The 19,263-nt window shown below is 35.1% G+C and overlaps 3 protein-coding genes across 7 annotated transcripts in view; 1 reads left to right on the top strand and 2 right to left on the bottom strand.

The window, feature by feature from the left end:
- The window catches only part of LOC145284867 (tumor necrosis factor alpha-induced protein 8-like), a 447,133-nt gene that overhangs the window by 143,103 nt on the left and 284,767 nt on the right, over positions 1 to 19,263 (top strand). The gene's annotated exons all lie outside the window — the stretch shown is intronic.
- Positions 13,716 to 17,179, bottom strand: LOC145284865 (uncharacterized). Its single transcript, XM_080133868.1, has 2 exons — positions 14,662 to 17,179; positions 13,716 to 14,534 (listed from the first exon to the last, which is right to left on the bottom strand). Exons 1-2 carry the CDS (start codon positions 17,177 to 17,179, stop codon positions 14,203 to 14,205), a joined length of 2,850 nt encoding a protein of 949 aa, XP_079989994.1. The 3' UTR covers positions 13,716 to 14,202.
- The window catches only part of LOC145284866 (uncharacterized), a 3,304-nt gene continuing 1,472 nt past the window's right edge, over positions 17,432 to 19,263 (bottom strand). Inside the window, exon 2 of the mRNA XM_080133869.1 lies at positions 17,432 to 18,846. Within this exon, the coding sequence (XP_079989995.1) occupies positions 17,432 to 18,846 (1,415 nt within the window). The remainder of the gene's footprint in view (positions 18,847 to 19,263) is intronic.

The following is a 19,263-nucleotide window of genomic DNA, read 5'->3' as shown; positions in this document are numbered from 1 at the left end:
ACGCTATACGCTAAATGTGTTTTATAGATTCTTGCTGCAAACAGCAAGCCTGCAATAGGAAAATATCGAGTTAATAGAAAAGGTCACCTAAGAAATGGGCTGGTGTCTTTGAAATGTCTTCTTGGAAAAATCAGAACACTTGAGATTTTGCCGAATTAATGTCCACCCATGATCATCAACACTTTGTCAGTAAGTTTTTATATCCATTGATAAAACAGTCTATCATTCTCAAGTGCCCTTGTGTTGCTTACTGCAAATGACAGTAATATTATTTTCTCTGCTTCAATCTATGGTTCTGTCCTGTGAAACATTCACACTCGTCTAGCTACAACTACTACTGTCAACAATTTCCATTACTCTCTATCTGTGCTACAAACTAAATGAAAAATTTCATGAGCAATATGTCTTTCCTAGTCTGTTTTCGAGCTGACTATAACATAGTCCAATGTAAATAATTTCTTGTTGAGTCATCCTCTTAGATAATGAACTTCTACTTAATTTCCGCCATTACTGATCATCAAGGAGTAGTTTCACCAGTCCTCTAACATTTATGAACCCTTATTCTTGAGTGGCTTTTGGGTTTTGATAAGTATTGACCTATTAAAATGTATTCCAGCAAAACGTTCAAAGGAGGTTAAGTTTCTGCTTAGTCTGAGACCCTTTTGGGGTCATAAGTATAGGGCTTGTGTTCTGTTGGAAGCAATCTTCTGATTGCAAGTTGTTTGGTAAAGAACAATTAAGTATTATTGCAACCTGTCAAAATAAAACCTCGTTACTTGTTTTTAAACAGAAACTGGTTTTATTTAAGGAGGGGGGTCCTTTTATTTTAACATTGAAAGACAACATAATTAGCACTATGGCGAGTGTTTAAAACTAAACCCCAAAATTCAGATGCAGACGACCACAGCCTGAGTAGTCAATGCACACGAACGCAAGTATATACGAAGATGGATGTCCCATTGCTCGAGTTTAATTATTTGAGGTGGGATATTAGAATTGGGGATTAAAAATTGGAAGAAAGCAATCATATGAAGTCTTGATTAGTGTTTCCATCTCTAGCATCCCCTCTGACAATAGTTATAAGTAATTCTGATCTCCAGAATAACAAAAAAAAAACCTACATCACTCTCCTAAAAGTGTTATAACATACATATGGGGTTTGCATTCATGTAAGGAATTCTTAAACAGCAAAATAGACGTTCTCGTTTATCAAAAAAAAAAAAAAAAAAACTCAATCTTTGATTATTTTTGTCTCCTTAGTTTAAAAACCAGGACCTATTTTCGAGCATTGTCGTTGGGTAAGGTCTCTTGTTGCTTCTTAACATAACGTAAAGGTTTTTGCATAATAGAGCACGCTAGAAGTGGTCGACGTTTATATAAATATGCATTGTAGATATTTACAATCGGTTACATTATCTAATTGATACAGCTACTATCAACTAGATCATGGAAGGTTCGATCGCTGGCTGGGGAGAAGTGATAGTCTCACAGCACTGAAGAGCTGTGATACAGTGAAACAGTATCTCTGTAGATGGCCATGTAACCATTTTAATCGGGAATGAATAGTATTACACATATATTACACATACACAAAACCAAAAATATTTGTATTATCTTTAGAAAAGAATGTTTTCATTTCTAATGCGTGACTAAGACGCATGGTTTTTATTTTGCTTTTTTTTTTTTCTGTTGGGAAAAATCGCAAACAAATTGATAGCAGACTCAACAAAGCTTGTTTATGTGTAATTAACTCGAGACTCTGTTGAGTGAGCTAAAAGAATTATCAGTTTTACTGTTCTCAGACATAAACAAAACAGATAGGCCAAAAAAAAAATGAAGGAAACACACACACGAATAGGTAAGAGCGGCTAAAGCTCTAGTGTTCCTTCTGACAATAGTCAGAAACAACTCTTAGATAAGGAAAGTTATTGTCAAACTCTGGTCTCTGATAAGTGTGAATGCAAAGAGGCTATACAATAGGGGTATTTTTTTTTGCTTTAATTTTTTAATTAGTCACTAAATTAGATAAAAAAACTAAATGTTTCAATGAAAAAAAAAATATATATATATATATATATTCACTTTATACGAGGAGTATTCCGAAAGTAATGCCTCCTATTCTTTTTTTTTTATTTTGCCCAAAAGGATCGCAGTGGATTGCAGATTGTATTATGATGACTGAACTTATGCATTCATAACCTGAAAGTTTCATCTCTTGCAGATATTGATGCGAGATTCTAAGAAAGCAACCCCTGTCGTGGACATGTGTCAGAAGCAGATATATCCGTCATTGAATTCCTGATAAAAATGCATTGAGAATGGTGGTGACTGTGGAAACATAAATTCTGGAGCACAAAAGGTCGCTCATTTTAATGGTACTACTCCAGTCTTAGTAGCTCTTTATGAGATGAAAAAAATAGGCTTTACTTTTAAGGCGACCTTCATAGATCTAATAAACTAAGGACGTATAGTTGACATAGCTCCTAACTGCCTTACAGGAATCATGGTTCCAAGCAGTCATCTGGTAGCAGCATATAATTACAACTTTTTTTAATTAAAAAAAAAAAAATGTTGGGCACATTTTGGAAAATATTATTTTCATAAAATTTAAAGTTAGACCAGCAAATCCTGAATACATTCTTCAGATGTCTCAAGGAAAATCTTCCGTGATGCATTACCCTCATTGCCAATTTCACGTTAAATCTGCACACAGAAATCCCAACCTGACCCTGGATATACTAGATTGTCTCTTTGTTTATTAGCTATATGTGCCGACATTGCAAAAAAAAAAAATCGTGTTCTGATAATCTTTGGCTTTTCTTTTTGACGACACGTGAACAGGTATCAGCTCATGAACTTTAACATAGGTAGGTGTGGAAGGTAGCAAAAAAAGTTAATTTGAGTTCATCCTTCTCCCTATTTCCTAATAAATTCTTTAACCAAATGTTATTTTTAATTTTTATTTTAAATGAATAAGATCATTTCATCGTTACAAGAGTTATGCACTTTCACTAATAAGACACGGACATAAAACAGATACAGGTACAGCTTGTATTCAAATCTCCAATCTGGGTTTTAAAAAACTGTTTTTCCACTTACATGAAGTTAGGGTTAGTTTTGTGAACTAACCTTAAAATCTTTAAGAGAAATATTAATTACTTCTCCCAATAGATAATAGTTTTTGTCTTGTATATAACTTGTTTAATTCTCTCCCATTGCAAGAACTCTGACACCCGGGTCAGAAAGTGGGATTGAGAAGTCAGTGCCCCGAGGAGGAGCACTCTGACCTGTAAAGTGTCTGGGCAGCCCTGTTGACATCCCTTGGAAAGGGGCAACTCAAGCGATTAGCAATAAACTAACCCCTTCTCAAAGTGGACCTCCTAGAACTGCACAGGGACTGGATCATTACAGGAATGGTCTAATCTCTGTTGATTTTGGGGCCCAGGCTAAAAATCTCTAGCCGAGTAATGAATTTTTGAAGTTGAGTGTATATATGATTTAATATATAAGGTTACTTAGATAAGGTTTTACCTTGGTCAGCTATGACGAGGACGCATCAGACCGTCTGAAACGTACGTAAACGATTTCAATGACTTAAAAACATTATTACAATGATCCAAACATAATTCTCAATGAAAAACCAAGACACGGAATAATAAAATAATGTTAAAAAATACACATTGTTGGTGACTACTCTCTTATTTAAATATATACATATATATATATATATATATAGTGACTAAAAAAAAACGGGCCTCAACTCTAATTAGGCCCCGTTTCTAAGTGTTTTGTCCAAATTAAATGAAACTTTGGTCATAACTAGTTTATTATATTCAAAACATCACATCAAAATACTAGGGTCTTTGGCCTTTTTTCTCCGTTGACTGTAAAATGCTCAGAAAAACAATTGAATGTCTTCTATTTTTTGAGGCCACCCTGTGTGTGTGTATGTGTGTGTGTGTGTGTGTGTGTGTGTGTGTGTGTGTGTGTGTGTGTGTGTGTGTGTAATGGTATGTAATTGGTTAATTTGATCATGACATAGAAGGGATTTGAAGTAAGATTTAAAGCTGCAGTTTAAAACTTGATAAATAAGAATGTAATATTCTGCTAGATAGTGATTCCTCCATCTTTATAGATAAACGAAAGCAACTCTTAGCCAAGGGAAAATGGGTTTTCATGGTTAAAACCTAGCCTTTTACTCTAATAGTTTCTTCCCCCCAAACTGCTAGACTTTTGAATTCCCTCCAGAGTCTCTGCTTTCCTGACTATATATATATACATTCAAGTATAGTGTGAACAGACATCAACTCCCTATATTATGTCTTATGGATTTGGTTCTAACTAGTAGCCCCTTACATCCAAGTGGCACTGTGCTTTGTTTGAGATGAAAAAAAAAAACGATCAAGATAACATCTTCTCAGATTCTGGAAGTAATTCAGAGATTTATTGATAATCCTCAAAGACGGATCGTTTTTCCAGAAGGAAAACCACAAATTATCTTCTGTTACAAATGTCTGTCTTTATCGGACATTCGTTAATCGTTTTGTTTATAGCTATTTTCGAAATCACTAAGTGTTTTCATCTTGTACGTCTTTCGGTTCCTTTGGTTTTTCTCACCATAATTTAATTTACATCGTTTTTACTTTTTAGATTTTTATAGATGAGCTTATTGCTATTACAGGAAAAAAAAAAAAAATGCCTTCCGGGGTCAGACATGACAGAAAAATTAGTGATATAAACTTTTTTTTTTTTTTTTTTTTTAAGGGTCACTGCTTATCAGTCCAGTGGCCACTCTGGAATAAGTGTTAAGTAGATGGTGAGATAACATGATCAGTAAAGGTGGAACTTGGGTAGGGTTTAATTATTTAAGAGGACAACTTAATAGGAACTTGTTTGCATTAGACTTGAAAATGACATGTTATAGTCAGTTGGGAAACGGTTCCACAGAATTGTTTTATTGTGCGTTAATTTTTCTTAGTTTTAGGCATGGATAGAGAGTGATAGAAATTGTTGACGATTGTTAGATGAATATTTGTGAATGTTTTACGGGGGAGGGGGTAGATTGGAGCTCAGTCGAACACCTACCATAAAAGTAACTATAGAGCAGAGACAGACTCGCAACGTCTGTGTGAGGAAAAGGAAGTAGGGAGATGAAAAGGTCTTCACCCACTAAATTTCGAAGACAATTTTGTACCTTGTCAATCAAGGAAGGGAAAGGATACTCTTAGGAGCTCCACCTCCAAATGTAGCAACAGCACTCCATCTTGGGACGTATTTGACTCTTAGGACTCAGACTTTTACGTTTATAAATGAGTCAAGTAATCTTTAATTTGTAATTTTGAGACTGCTCCAGACAAGGCATGAAGCCACTTGATGTAGACAGCTAAAAAGAAAAAAAAGTATTACTTCAAGGTCAAAAACTAGGCAACGATAAGTGTTAGATGGATAGATTTCAACCCAGAAAACAGCAATTCCTCCTATGTCAGAAACATCTCCTGGAATATGAGAACTAAAGGACAAAATAAGGAAAGTCCGTTACAAATTTGCTGAAAGTAAACCCAAGATTCAACTTCTATTCTCCTTAAAAATTAAAAATGAACACCTCACAAATTTGTGTCATCGTTGAATTATGCAAATAATTTGGTTTGCACAAGCAGTTTTATGCAGACATTCAAGAGTAACCAGACATTCAAGAGTAAGCTGCATCCGGTTATGCAAATGATTCATGTTGCTGTTCAATCAAATGATATTTTGGGCGCGATATTAAACAGATCTAGTTTACCTATTCAGCAATTAGCCTGCTGCTCAGTTTTAGGCAATTTTCATTGTAGACTCACTCCTTGTTGCATTATCCAGTGTTCGTTGAGAACTTCTATTTCTATTGAAGTTAGTCTGCTTTGGCTTTCTGTAGGTGTTGTTCACTGTCCTGTACGAATCAAGGTACATATCCAGTTTGAGAGTATTGAAGCTAGCAGCAGAAGGAACGATTCTAAAAATAGAAACAAAACTAAAGACATTTATAAAGACATATAAAAGCACTGTCCTCGACTGTGTAACAAATCTCTGTACATAGATTTGTCAGGACAACCTGGCAGAAGAGTTATTTTTTACTACAAGTAAACCCTGACTAAATATTCAAAATCATATAGTATTTATGGTCGCCCAAATAAAATCTCAGTATAGGTAAATCACATTGACTTATAAAAGGAATGGTGCACCTACAAGTGATGTTGCCTATAGTAACAGCACTAGTGTGGATACTCCACCAGACTAGGTGAATTCTTTTCCTGGAATCCAGTAAGATCAAGAGACAAGATATAACATTTAACTGGTCAATTTAGGGAAGGAAAATTAATATTAATTTCTTCACAAAGTGCTTGAGAACTTCAATGGAATATTCGCACATCCGTCTATCTCGTATAGAGATCAAGTGTTAGTCCTTAAAAAGGGGCCTCCCCTAGATTTTGTGAACTTCGACTGAAGTAAAATTTCACTGGTTATTTCGTATTATTAGACTGTGTTAGTGTTCAGGAGAGCTGGATAAACATACAATATTATTACTAGCAGGAAGATCAAACATTGCTCATGATTGAATGAGGATGATGACTGTTCTTTTTCTTACTATACATAATTACTTTCTTTGTGTTTACTGCTAGTACCTTCCCTGTTTCACCACCTAATATAGATGAAAGAAACTGAAATGTTGCAAAACTCTGAATTAGTATCCTATACATATGATTGAAATTTCATTGAAACCGTGTGTGTGTGTGTGTGTGTGCGCATTTTAAGTGTTTAAGGAGGTTCTGTTCCCTTGGGTGATGGAAAAGTGGAGGCACCATAAATAATTGATGCATATAAGGGAGCATAGAAATTCTGGAACACTTTCTTAGTCTTCTTCCAGAAAATGTTATATATGATTTCAATTTCATCAAAATGGGATATATTTTGAAATTTGTAAGTTTTGTCCTGCTCGCCCCATTAAGGGTGAACTTACATTCAGGAACACTTCCATTGTCTTCCCCGGGTAAATTTCATGGGAATAGTTTAAAATTTCATGTAGATTTTCTTATCTGTTTTTTATAAGGAACACACACACGCACATGTTGAGTTTTATATAGAGACTAGCCTGGGTGCCTGGCATTGCCCGGGTGTTTGAAGGTGTGTTGAGCAAAAAAAAAAAAAAAGTAGTAGGCAGGCAGGTTCGAACCCATACCGTGAAGGAGAAAAAGAATGTGAAAAAAAAGTGACGTCTTTGCTGTTGCATCCATTGTAAAATCAGAAGTGGTGAAGGTTTAAATTAAGGCTAGTCAATTGAAAAGAGGGGATGACTTTAAAAAATATCAGTGAAAAAGCGAACTCTCCTTGTAGAAATGTGCCCAGTTGAGGGTGAAGGAATTAATGTTTTTAGCCAATTCGATATTTATTGTCCGAAGGGTCGAGCTTCAAAATGATAACAATTTCATGAAAATCCATCGCCTGTCAAAAGTTTTAAGCGTATGTACATACGTACATACATTTAAACAGACAGGTGAGATTTCTATAATAAATTACAAGCTTCCATAAATAAAATAAGTCTGATTTTCTGTAGCGATGGTGTGGAAAGACTGGGGGATAAGCGGCCATTACTGACGTGTTGGCTGCAAGAACACCTGATTTTGAGGCGAATCGTGAGTATGCAATGTAGGCACTGTTTAGAATAGCTAAATAAATGGAATGAGAATTTTTTCTTGAAGATCAGTTCATATTCGAATGCCACATGTTTTGGATGGGTGTCGGTTTATTATTTTTGGACTAACGTCTCTGTTGGCAGTGAAGAGAATAAATAATTATTACTGCTGCTCATATTAAAAGCAAACATCTCACCTGTTGTTGTTGAAGAAAATAATCCGGATCCCTGCATGAATACTGAAAACTAGTATTCTGTGTGTTCTTTCAATTCTAAATAAGTTATGTGACTAAAATAGGAATTAATTGACCAAATTCATCCTTGTTTGTTTTTGTTTTCCCGGACCTCGTATTGGTGATATGGTTCTCTGAACATTTGATTTGTCTGTTTGCATGATATATGAACTCCCTTTTGGTCATTTAAAACATGTCATCTGTTCAATTTTATGCCATACATGCAGCAACCAAGTTGCCAACAGTTTTACAGATTATCTTTTTTTTTTTTTTTTTATATTACATTTTCACCTCAAACAAGGCGCATTGCCACTTTGGTGTAGGGGGCTACTATCAGGGGCAGCAACTACTGGGGCACTATGTTGGGATTTGGGCAGCAAGATGTCGGTTCACATTGCGCTTGAACTTCTGCATGTCAGTACAGTTGGGGAAGCAGGAACTTGGAATAGAATTCCAGAGTCTAGCGGTTATGGGGAAGAAACTACTGGATTAGAAAGATCTTTTGCATCAAGGGATCTCTACTGTGTGGGGGTGGGATTTAGCTGCCTGTCGGGTTTGTCAAGGGTGTCTACGTCGTGGGGGGCACAAGTGTCTGCAGTTCGTCAGAGCGTTCACCATTAAAGTACTTATAGAACAGGCAGAGAGATGCAACGTTTCGTCGATGGGACACAGGCTGAAGCTTAGATGCCAGTTCAGGGCCTATCAGATTGGCGACTCTTTTTTTAACCTTGTCTAGGAGCGAGAGACTAGTGATGGTTGTTCTCTTTATATGCAATTCTGTGATCCTTCCTTGCCGTTCTATAATCAAATCTTATACCTTTAAAAGAAATAATTCGAGAAAACTTATGCGTATTTTACGACCGGGCAACGCATAGTGGCCTGCTAGTAAATAAACACTGCATTTCTGCTGATTGTGATTGAATTCTTTGGAAAAACTTTTCCAACCAAATTTATGCTGCAATTCCTTTTTGCTTCAAATTACATTTTTCGATTTGAAGAATGACTTTACACTTAAGAGAACCCTGTATGACTAATTTCATAGTTTGTGGCGGTATCCATTAGTCTAATTGTGCACAATGGGTTTTGGGGCTTGACTGGGGAGGGGGGTGCAATGGACAAGCACATGTCAGAATGAATGATTTATGCTGAAATAAGGAGCCGCTCGTGACCTCGGTACACACTTATAGATACAAGAAATGTGTGTGCCAACTGGAAGAATTGAATGTCTGCGTGTGCACGCGCACACACAGATTCTAGCTGATAAGAAAAAAAAAACGATCACATTTGCTATGTCTGATTAATATAGCTTTTATCATTTATTTGAATTTTCGATTGTTGTCCAGAATTTAATCTAATTCAAAAAAGAACAGAAAATTACAGATTTTTTTTTATGTACGTATCGGTTACAGAATAAAATGTCATTCCAAAAATCACATAAATTAATAAAGTAATTTTTTTAATATATAGAAAATAATTTTTTTACGATTTTTATCAATTAATAGTAATTCGTAGCCATTGCAATGTTGGTTTTGATCTCTATTTTTGCCTCGATAGTTCGAATTGAGTTTTTTTTTATTATTAAATATGGAGATTGACACACCATCCTCATAAAATTTGCTTTCCTTAGTAAAAAAAAAAAAAAAAAAAAAAAAAAGGTTGATCAATTTACTTTATTTTTTTAATGACATTTTCGTTTCGTGATGGAGACACGCATAATAAAAAAAATTCTGTATTTTTTTATGGTTTGGGTTGAATTATCGACAAGAACCAAATTTTCTGTACATATATTTATTGCCATTTTTCTAGGATTGTAATTTGATTCTATAGAAAAATGCAAAAGATCGATGTTTCTGAGTTCATCTATTCCTTTTTTTTTGTAAACAATTAGCAGGGCTACTCAGCGATGCCTGGGATCTTATCGAGGTCACACTGAATCTAAAGATGTTACATTTGTATCATGAGTATTATGTTACTGAATTTTTTAGATGAGGATTGATTATTCGTATTTGGATTTTTCAGGCTACTGTTCTCATCTTGAGTGTAATCTTCACAATGTTTCGGTCCATACAACCTCAGACATTCAGATTTATTTTGTCAAACTTGAATCTTTCCAGAGTTCAACAAAAAGATTCCCAAGAAGGTCAAAGCTTACATCAACCGAAATGTTGTGATAACACTCGATGAGAACAGTAGTCTAAATAATCTAAATAATATGAATGTATCTTGTGTAGTTTCTCATTTTAACTGGATACATAGATACATACATAGACCAGGATATTTTTGCCTACTTCCAGAGTGCCCCTTTTTGGGAGCTAGATCTCTCTCCACATTAAAAACTACCTTATCACATTTATTTTCGTGGGGGAAGCATACATACACCCAATTATTAATTACCTTTCTATAATCTTGTTAATCTTCCCTATGTATGGTCCCAAATAGTAGCCCCTTACGTCCAAGTGGCAATATGCCTTATTAGCTGTGAACGTGGGTATGATTATGCATCATCATCATGTGTGTGTGTGTGGATTAACTTCAGAATCTTCTTCCAATGGATTCCTAATTCAGTCCAAAGACATCATAATCAAACGAATTCATTGTCAATAAACATGTCATTCCGAGTTAGTCTTGAAATCTGATTTCTTTGCTCTTAAAGTTGAACATTCATCTTCCATTGCTGAGTAGTTCTTGTTGTTAGCATCCGGGTTCTTAATTTGTTTGAATTTATTACCAACTAGCAGGTTGCTCAGCATTTCCCCGGTCGTAAAATACACTTAAATATGAGACAGTGTCTGGTATCTTTAAAGTGTCACCCATGTGGTACTGACCAGGCTCAAGGTTGCTTGATTTCAGTAATTTAATGAGAACCAGTGTTTCAGCTTGATTATCTCGTTTATAATATATACGCTTCAAAGTGATTACCCCCACCCCATTCAAGTCTAATTGTTTCTTTGTGTTCATGTCCATTGCTATATGTAATCTTTAAAAAAAAAAACTTTTTTATTATTAGTTTTTACCGTTTTTTTGGGGGTTTTTTTTATTATAAAATTACAACTGGTTAGAAATCCTTTCATGTCTCCACACAGCTTTTGTTATCCTTGATTTTATATAGTAGATAAAGTACTTGGTAAAAATCAGTTTTAAGTTACACTCTTCTTGGGGTTGAAGGTTCAGTTCTCAGTGTGGGTGACACTGAAAATATTGCGAATTACTTAGTTCTACCCAGTCATGGCTGATGGGACAAGTGCATGCTATCCTTGTGGATTAAAGGGTTCTATTAGAAATTCTGGGCCGATTTGGGCGTTTGGCAAGATAGAGCTGAAGAAGCTCGGAAAATACGATAAATAACGGTTAAGATGAGAATAGTAGTTTGAATGATCTGATTGTTTACTGTTCCTTTTGTAATCATCTTGTAGCGTGGCTTAATGTGAACTCCACGTGTAAATCCCATCAACATCTCAGATTTTATTCTTCTTGGCTTTGTGTAATCTTTGTTGTGGACAAATTAAGGACTTCAACAAACGCAGAATATAGTGTTATCAATGCATGCATTGTGTCTTGCTAAACGGCCATCTGTAAGAGGGGGAAAAAGCACATGCTCAAAGTTGTGGTTTTGTCTGTGAGCAATTTGTATACATTAAGCTTTTATAGGTTGCATGAGAGCAAGTGACCTACAAAAAGTTGGTGTTTAATCACTACTGTTTTCGCCGCATCCTTCATATTCATTAGCAACAGGTCATCTTAAATGCTGCTGTTCGTTCTTATGCAACATCTCATTACAACAAGCTCTCCTCACGAGACATCTTCATTGGTTCAGTCACCCTTTTTGCGGTCCTCCAAATCGAGCCAGCCCTTCGTTAGTGTTTTAAAAAAAAATTAAGCAATGTGAAGCTCCGCTTAAGACATGGCGTAGGACGGTGAAGCAGGATGCAAAGCTGATCCTGGATCATCGTCATTATAGAATTGGCCGCTGGAACCACGGTTGAATCTGTTTTTGCAGTCGACCGTCATACCTGGTCAGCGTTCGTTCAGGACATAAGCTCTCTAGATGATGACGGCCTAATCGCTCCAGGGTGAATGCTGAAAAAAGACAGATGCATCAACACAAATAATTTTTAAAAGCTGGGATACAATTACAGAGAGACGGACGGAAAAATGTGTACATGAGCAGACAAGAAAATATGTGTGACATGGAGAATGTTTAAATAGTTTTGTTATAGTGTTGTTTTACTGGTTTAGAAGCCCTGAAATTGTTCTTACGGCTTTTTTTATGTTTTATATATATACATATATACTAGCAGGCTGCCCAAAAATAAAAGATGCATAAATATATTTTAATACCGAGACCTGTGCATGCGAGTATTGTTTTTTCTAAATGTTTCACTTATAAATATAAAAAGACTCTAGTTGAGATCTAAACCAGAACCTAAAGACAATGAGTCAAATACGATAACCATTACACCAGCTTGACATATTTACAAAGTGTTTTTTAAAATATTTTATTCTCAACATAAACTGCCATGTTTCTCGATCGCGCATGCAGTCATGAAAAAGTTGACTAATAGATAAAAATTTGATGGCCTCCACGTACCAATTTGCTAATTTTTACCCCTTAGCATCCCTACGTTCCGGATGAAAACCGATTAAAGTTTTCCACATATTTGATGATCCTATATACCAAATTTCAAGTATTTAGATTAAGAATTCGTTGAGTATATAGGTTGAGAAGTGTCATCACGCACACAGTCTCACTTATAGATATGAACCCTATAATTTAGGTGCTGTTATGTTTTCATAAAGGTTTTTTTTTTATTATTATTATTATTATTGAAGTGTGAAGAAATTAATTTTTAGTTGTAAAAATAAGCAAATAAACACATTTATAGTGTATGTATATACAAGTCCTAGCTCTTGTTCACAAAATGCTAGAGTTTTGGAGATAGACCTTTTCGTTATTCTGAAAGTACATTACCAAGCTGTTTGAGGATATTAAATATTTTTACGTGCATAAAATGAAGTTATCTATACATATGCATGTTTCGATAACTTAATTTCATGCATGTAAAATATTTAAATGAGTATTTAAATAATAAAATAATTACAAATAATGCTCTTAAAATGTGGGGGCGACTAGAATATAAACAAAGAGCAGATAACTTCTCCCTTTACAAGCACTCAGGGAGTGAAAAGAAAGAAGAAAACCCCCACAGAATCGCTTATAAAAAAGAAATAAATCAATCTTATATACATGTATTGTTGTTGGCAAATATGCATAAATATTTGTTAGATGACAATATGCCTCTGTTCTTGCCTGAGGCCAGTTCTTTTAATGTTAAAAGAACTGGCCTAAAGTAAGAACAGAGGTATATTGTCGCCTGACAATGCCTTTTAAGACTGAAACAATAGATTTATTGTAGCGACTTATGGTAATTTTTGTTTACCTAAATTGAATAAAATATCTTGCTCTTTTAATTGAGCACTGTCATCCACCTTGTTGAAATTCAATGTTTTCTTACTTTTGACAATAGTGCCCGATTATTTATAAGAGCATATTATTAAGGATTTCCATAATAGGCTATGGGCCCAAAGGTCAAAATCCCTCTAGATTTTTGATTCTGTGACCTCGGTTGGGGGTGGAAGAAAAAATGGTGTCAAATGAATGCCAATAGACTCCTGAACATCATATTTTTTTTCACAAGCACAAATGTTGCGCATTAATGAAAACGGCGGCCATATTTAAAGATGGCCGACAATCATCAAATAGAACATTATGACTTGCTTAAACCTTAGTAGCACACAAACCGATAACAATACAGACATCTAGTTTAGCACATTTTATTCCCAATTTATTTCTTCATCATTTAATACATAAATATTGGACTTAATATATTTACTATGCTTCAAAATAGGGAATATTTTTCTAAAAAAGCTTTTTTCAAACATCTTATTTGAAACAACTTCAATCTTTTCTGTGGATAACTAAAGAAATAGATTTACATTTTGATATTTCTCATGTAGAGACACCTATAGTCTACCAATATTATTAGTCATACAAATCTATTGCTATATTTTGTATGTAACAAGGTCGTTTAAACCTGAGGTAGAGCTGCGATTTTGTGTCATTTTTTATACACATCAACTTGGTAAAATATACAATGTTTGTCAATTTTCATTAAAAAGTATTTTTTTGAATCTATGAATAATAACACAGATTTAAAGGACAAAAAGGCATTTTTAATGAAAGTTAAACAAACAACATGTTAGTAAATAAGATCATATATGCTTTTATTTAAAACTGATCACTGCTTATGCCACTTCATCATCATCGTCGTCGTCATCACCATCATCAGTGTCATCATCATCATGTCCAATGTTTTTACTAATTTTATAACAAGAATCTCTTGCACACTTGCACATATCTGTGCATGGGACCCTGTTTTGGAGACATGTACAAATGTTAACGTCTTTACAATGACTTTTTTTACATTTGGCAGAGCAGTTAATTAAATCCATTAAACTGTCTGGAGCAGGAAGAAGATTCATCCAATGGATTACTAAATCTCCATTTTCTATCTTCCATCCATGACAATCAGGGGATGGTATATCAGGATTTGCATGGAGGCTCCTTTTATAGACACCTGAAAAAAGAAAGAAATTAACATTAATATTGAATAATTTTCATCCTTTCTAATAAGCAAATAACAATGAAACTCCATATATTTAATTTTTACATATAATTGGAAATTAAATATTTATAAAACGTACCTGCTTGATAGTTAGCTCGCTTGATGTGTTCACTCAGGGCATCTTGATTTGGAGGCATTGTGATTTCCAATTTTCTTTGGAATCTAAACATGTTGTATCTGGCTTCATTAACACTTGTGACATTTTGTTGGCCATACAACCTGCAAACAAACATTTCCAATGATTTTGCTGTGTCTGGTTTCACATAAAATTCATTACCAAGATCACTGAATGCGTAACAAAACTCATTCTCTCTCAGTAATAAACTAAGTGCTTTCTTTTTGCCCTTTCCGTAAAATGAACTGACACTATCACATCCTGTAAAACAATGTAGACCAATCAAGGCTTGACTGACAGACTCTCCAATGTTGTCTTTTATCATCTTGATGTCTATTGTTCGCAAATTTGTTCCTCTTCCTGTGTGGAAGTATAAATGTGCGGGAATAAGATTTTGTAAAGAAACTCCAATTACAAACACATCGGTATCAGGACTCATAATGATTACATCCGTACTAGTGTTGGCTGCAAAAGAAGCATGCAAATAAATCCGTGTATCAGCTTCTTCTTGTGAGCTACAAAGTTTTGTCTCTTCTAACCGGATGACAATATCACTTGCCTCTTTTCCAGGTGAGAAGGAATGACATTTCTTGTTATGCGCCAAGAATACCTTCACTCCTCTAAGCTCTGATGTTGAAACATTAGACCATGTTTCATCCAAGAATTCTATTAAGGACTTTTTATTCTCTCCATTTGAAAGAAATTTCTTCCATTGCTGAGGAAGGAGCTGACCATGGATTCTTATCTGAGAGCTAGTAGCAGCTCTTTTATCCCTCTCGATATTTTTTATAGAGATCTGCTGGTATGTATCAGTAACAAAATGAATTTCTTTAGAATGATTCGATTTTGCCCTGTTCACTAAACTTTTCAAAATAACAAGAGCAAGATTAAGAAATGTTTTCTCTCCTTGTAATTTGTTCAAATTTAATTGGTGTATCAGCGACATACCATCCACTATATATATGCCACCTACTATAGGGTTCTCAACAATAGGATTGTTAGCATGGCTTTCTAAAGCATGAAGTAAGTTTGCTTTATTAGTTTTAACCAACGATCCATGTGAATTTGCAAGGGACAATGGTAATGAACCTAAGGAATATGACAGTAATTCTTGAAGATTAATGTTCCGGATTCTACCAATCACAACCAATCTTGCTAGGAGATTTCTATCTGCTTCCAAAGTGATATCCTTTCCGTGGACATGATGATTTGATTTTTTAGACATACTGGAGAATGTTTTTAAATTCATTCTTTTCATCGGGGCAAAAAAATCAACTTCTCCCGTTTGTAGACGCTGCCCACAGAAATTTTCAAATTCTGATTCGCCCCTTGCCTTAGCAAATTGCAGATCATTTTGAACATCTTGTGTCGCAACTAATCCTGATGCAATATGGATCAACTCAGCTGGTTCATACTCAAATGGATTAAACATACTGTTTACTGTGTCTATTATCTTTCCAATAGCAAGCTTATCATGTTTCATCCGACTGTGTAAAAGATCTGATCGTGTTCCACTTCGTTCTCCTTTGCCAGCCATAGTTTCACATTCATGGGTAATAGACCCTCTCGCATGATGGGACCATATCCACCTGTTGACGGCTCTCTTGTTTGTGCTGAAGCCTGTCATACCACCTTTTGTTTTTGAATCACGATTAGCAGTTTGTTCGATGGTTTGGTCACAAGGAATTTTAGCAAAGGCATTTGAGCTTCTTTGAACAGCAAAATCTCCTCCAATGCATTGTGTATATATCACTGGATGAGTATTAGCGAGATTAGACATCTCCAACCAGTAAACTGGAAGGTATCTGCTATAATTTACATGGTCATATGCAAACACCCAAGGTAACATCTGTCTAACACTTGCCAAGTGAAGTTCCCAGTTTGACTCTCGAATACCTCTAAGGAAAAGTAAAAGAATTTCTACAATGTCAATATAAGAACTCCAGAATGCAAAAGTTTGCTTTTTGTTGCCAACCTGTATAAATTCTTCATAGGATGATAGAAAACTTTGAAAATGTTCTCCCTTCAGAATTTCTTCATACTGAGGTCCTGGGAATGATTGTGACAAGGATGTCATTAAATGCTTCACTTTTTCTGCCTTTTCTTCAGGAATGCTGTTTAAATAGGTTGTCAAACGCATATGCTGCATTGCTTCGGCCACTAATTTATGGGCTCTAACTGCTCTGTTATAGTGTCTACCTGTGAAAACTCCATTTATTGAGCCTACAGCAACAACTTCTGATTCTATTAGAATATCTTGAAGCCCGGCATCACGAAAACGCTTTCCCAAACACCCAAGAAAGGACATTGCTGTATGAAAAGCACCAAGTCGAATCACCAATCTCATGAAATATGGATTTCTCCATCTAATTAATTGTGCCTTTGAATAGATTGCTTGATCCATTACAATAACAAGAGACTCTAACTTGAGTTGATCTGCAATGTCAATGCTTTTTTTTAGAATTGTAAGGACTGTATCCATTTCTGTGGGGCTAACATCAATTACGGGTAAATAACCTATGGTAGATTTTGATGCAATCTCCCTTTTGCACAGGAGTTGGTTAAACCCAGTCCAAGATGGTAATATAATTTCACTGCCGAATTTTGTGATATAGTACGCTATATCAAGTTTTAGAGAATTTTGCAGAAATACACGATCTGAATGAAGTGAAACATGTTCAGCAAATGGTAGTGGGCCATCTTTTCTTCCACCGGTGTATGTAGCCAAATTTACTTATGGTGGTTCCAATGTTCTTTTCCGTGTTCTTTTAAGTCCTTCTACTGCAATCTTAGATGCACACGGTTCGACTAACATATTTTGTATTATTATCCCAGTTGTGTTGTGTGTTGTTCCATGTCCAGATAAAGTTTCCTCACCAAAATCATTATTGTCCCAGACCAAAGTTGTTGGAATACCTGCCTGGATGGTGGATGGAATAGAATTTTCTCCACGATTGATTTCAAGTTCAGCTAGTGCTGTATCATGATTTAAAACCACCGAATGAGAAACACAATGTCCCAAACCATTCAATAAACCAATCACTTGGGCAGATCCAGACAGATGGCGTACAGCCATACCAAGTGATAAATGTTTTGGCATTAATGTACGTCCGTTAGAAGACAAAAATATAATGTCTTGTGAAATAGACAAAATCTTTCTATAGACGGATGCAGATATGTCCATTATTTTTTCTGTGCACAAATCTTCAGATTCCCCAACTATCCATGCAAGAAAGTTAAATAAAATATGGGGCACCATCTTTTCAGCCTCCTGCAAATTTAATGTTTCTGCTGTTGGCGGCCATAACGAAGGAGGTTTTACTTGTTGAATAATATTTCTCAGATCCATAGCTGTTATGTACAAGTTAGAAAGAGGATTTGGATCTGAGCGTACATGACTTGTTTGTTGGTTTGTGTCATTTTCTGACGACTCTGTTTCACTTGGAGTTGTGGTATGTGTTTCCTCATGGAGTACTGTTTTTTCCTCTACAAGAGAAGACACTGTAATGTCATTTACATACACGATGTCACCTTGTGATCTCATTTTAGGAGTGATGAAGCATAATTGAGGAAATTTTTTCATTAATCTTTGTTTTAAATATCCTGTTTTATATAAATGCGCATCAACTCCATGTGTTTCTTTAATCTGTTTGACAAACAAATCTTTCAATTTTTTAAGTCTCATGATTTCCTTGTTTTCGATAATCCTTGTTTGGACTAATTTCGCAAAGACCTCAAATGCTTTAGCATATGAAGTTTGCTCAGAGTGTTCGGTTTTGGTTGGTTTGGTTAAATATCGAGTGAAGTCACGGTAACATGAGTTATGATATTTCACTTCGATTGCTACACAATCTTTATTCCTTATTTGCATGAGGAGTGATTCATTTTCATTTTCTTCTGCTGCTCGTTTTAAATTAGCAGCTTCTATTGTCGAACATCTGACAAGTTTTTCCCTGTTTCTTTTGCCAGATCCTTTGCACACTATAGTTTTTACTTTTTGGCATAGTATGCAAACATCTGGTAAAATATGCTCTGATCTAGCTGGCAAAGATGGTCGATCAAAATTGGAACGAAGAACCCGTCTTTTTTTAGCTGGTGGATCATCATTTTCGGCAGTAGTCGCATCAATGTTTTCTTGAGATGGGGACCCTGTAAAAATAAATATATTTAGGAGTTTAATATGCATTTGAAATAACAAAGTATATGGAAAAGTTCAAATTAAAAATATCCAATCATTATTTCATAAATCCAAAACATTTCATTAAAAATTTAAGATTTTTTTTGTATAGTGCTGATAAAACTTCTGTGAAAAAATTGTATGTTATTAATTTACATTCTACAATTAAATCGTCTGGTGACTCCTTATTAATCGGACCAAGGGATGTTTACAAAATCATGCAATATATTTATCATTGGAATTGGTAGGTAAATTCAATATGCAATGCACTTTATTTTACTAGTGAGTTACCACTTATCAAGGCTAAAAGCCACACGAGGATAAAGGTTAATGGAGTAGATTGTCAAGTGACTGATTGTGGAAGTGCTAGAATCAAGAAATGGTACCAT

The sequence above is a fragment of the Euprymna scolopes genome, chromosome 9 (genome assembly GCF_053919585.1).
Source record: "Euprymna scolopes isolate OS-2025 chromosome 9, ASM5391958v1, whole genome shotgun sequence".
NCBI classification, from domain to species: Eukaryota; Metazoa; Mollusca; class Cephalopoda; order Sepiida; family Sepiolidae; genus Euprymna; species Euprymna scolopes.
The sequence above is the reverse complement of the archived record's forward strand: the minus strand, read 5'-3'. Positions and strand labels throughout refer to the sequence as shown.

Excerpts from the sequence above, each read along its gene's own strand:
- LOC145284865 (XM_080133868.1), bottom strand. The coding sequence starts at position 17,179 with ATGGATACAGTCCTTACAATTCTAAAAAAAAGCATTGACATTGCAGAT. Across the intron at positions 14,535-14,661 it reads GCGAGCTAACTATCAAGCAG|GTGTCTATAAAAGGAGCCTC; the intron begins GTACGTTTTATA and ends TTCTTTTTTCAG.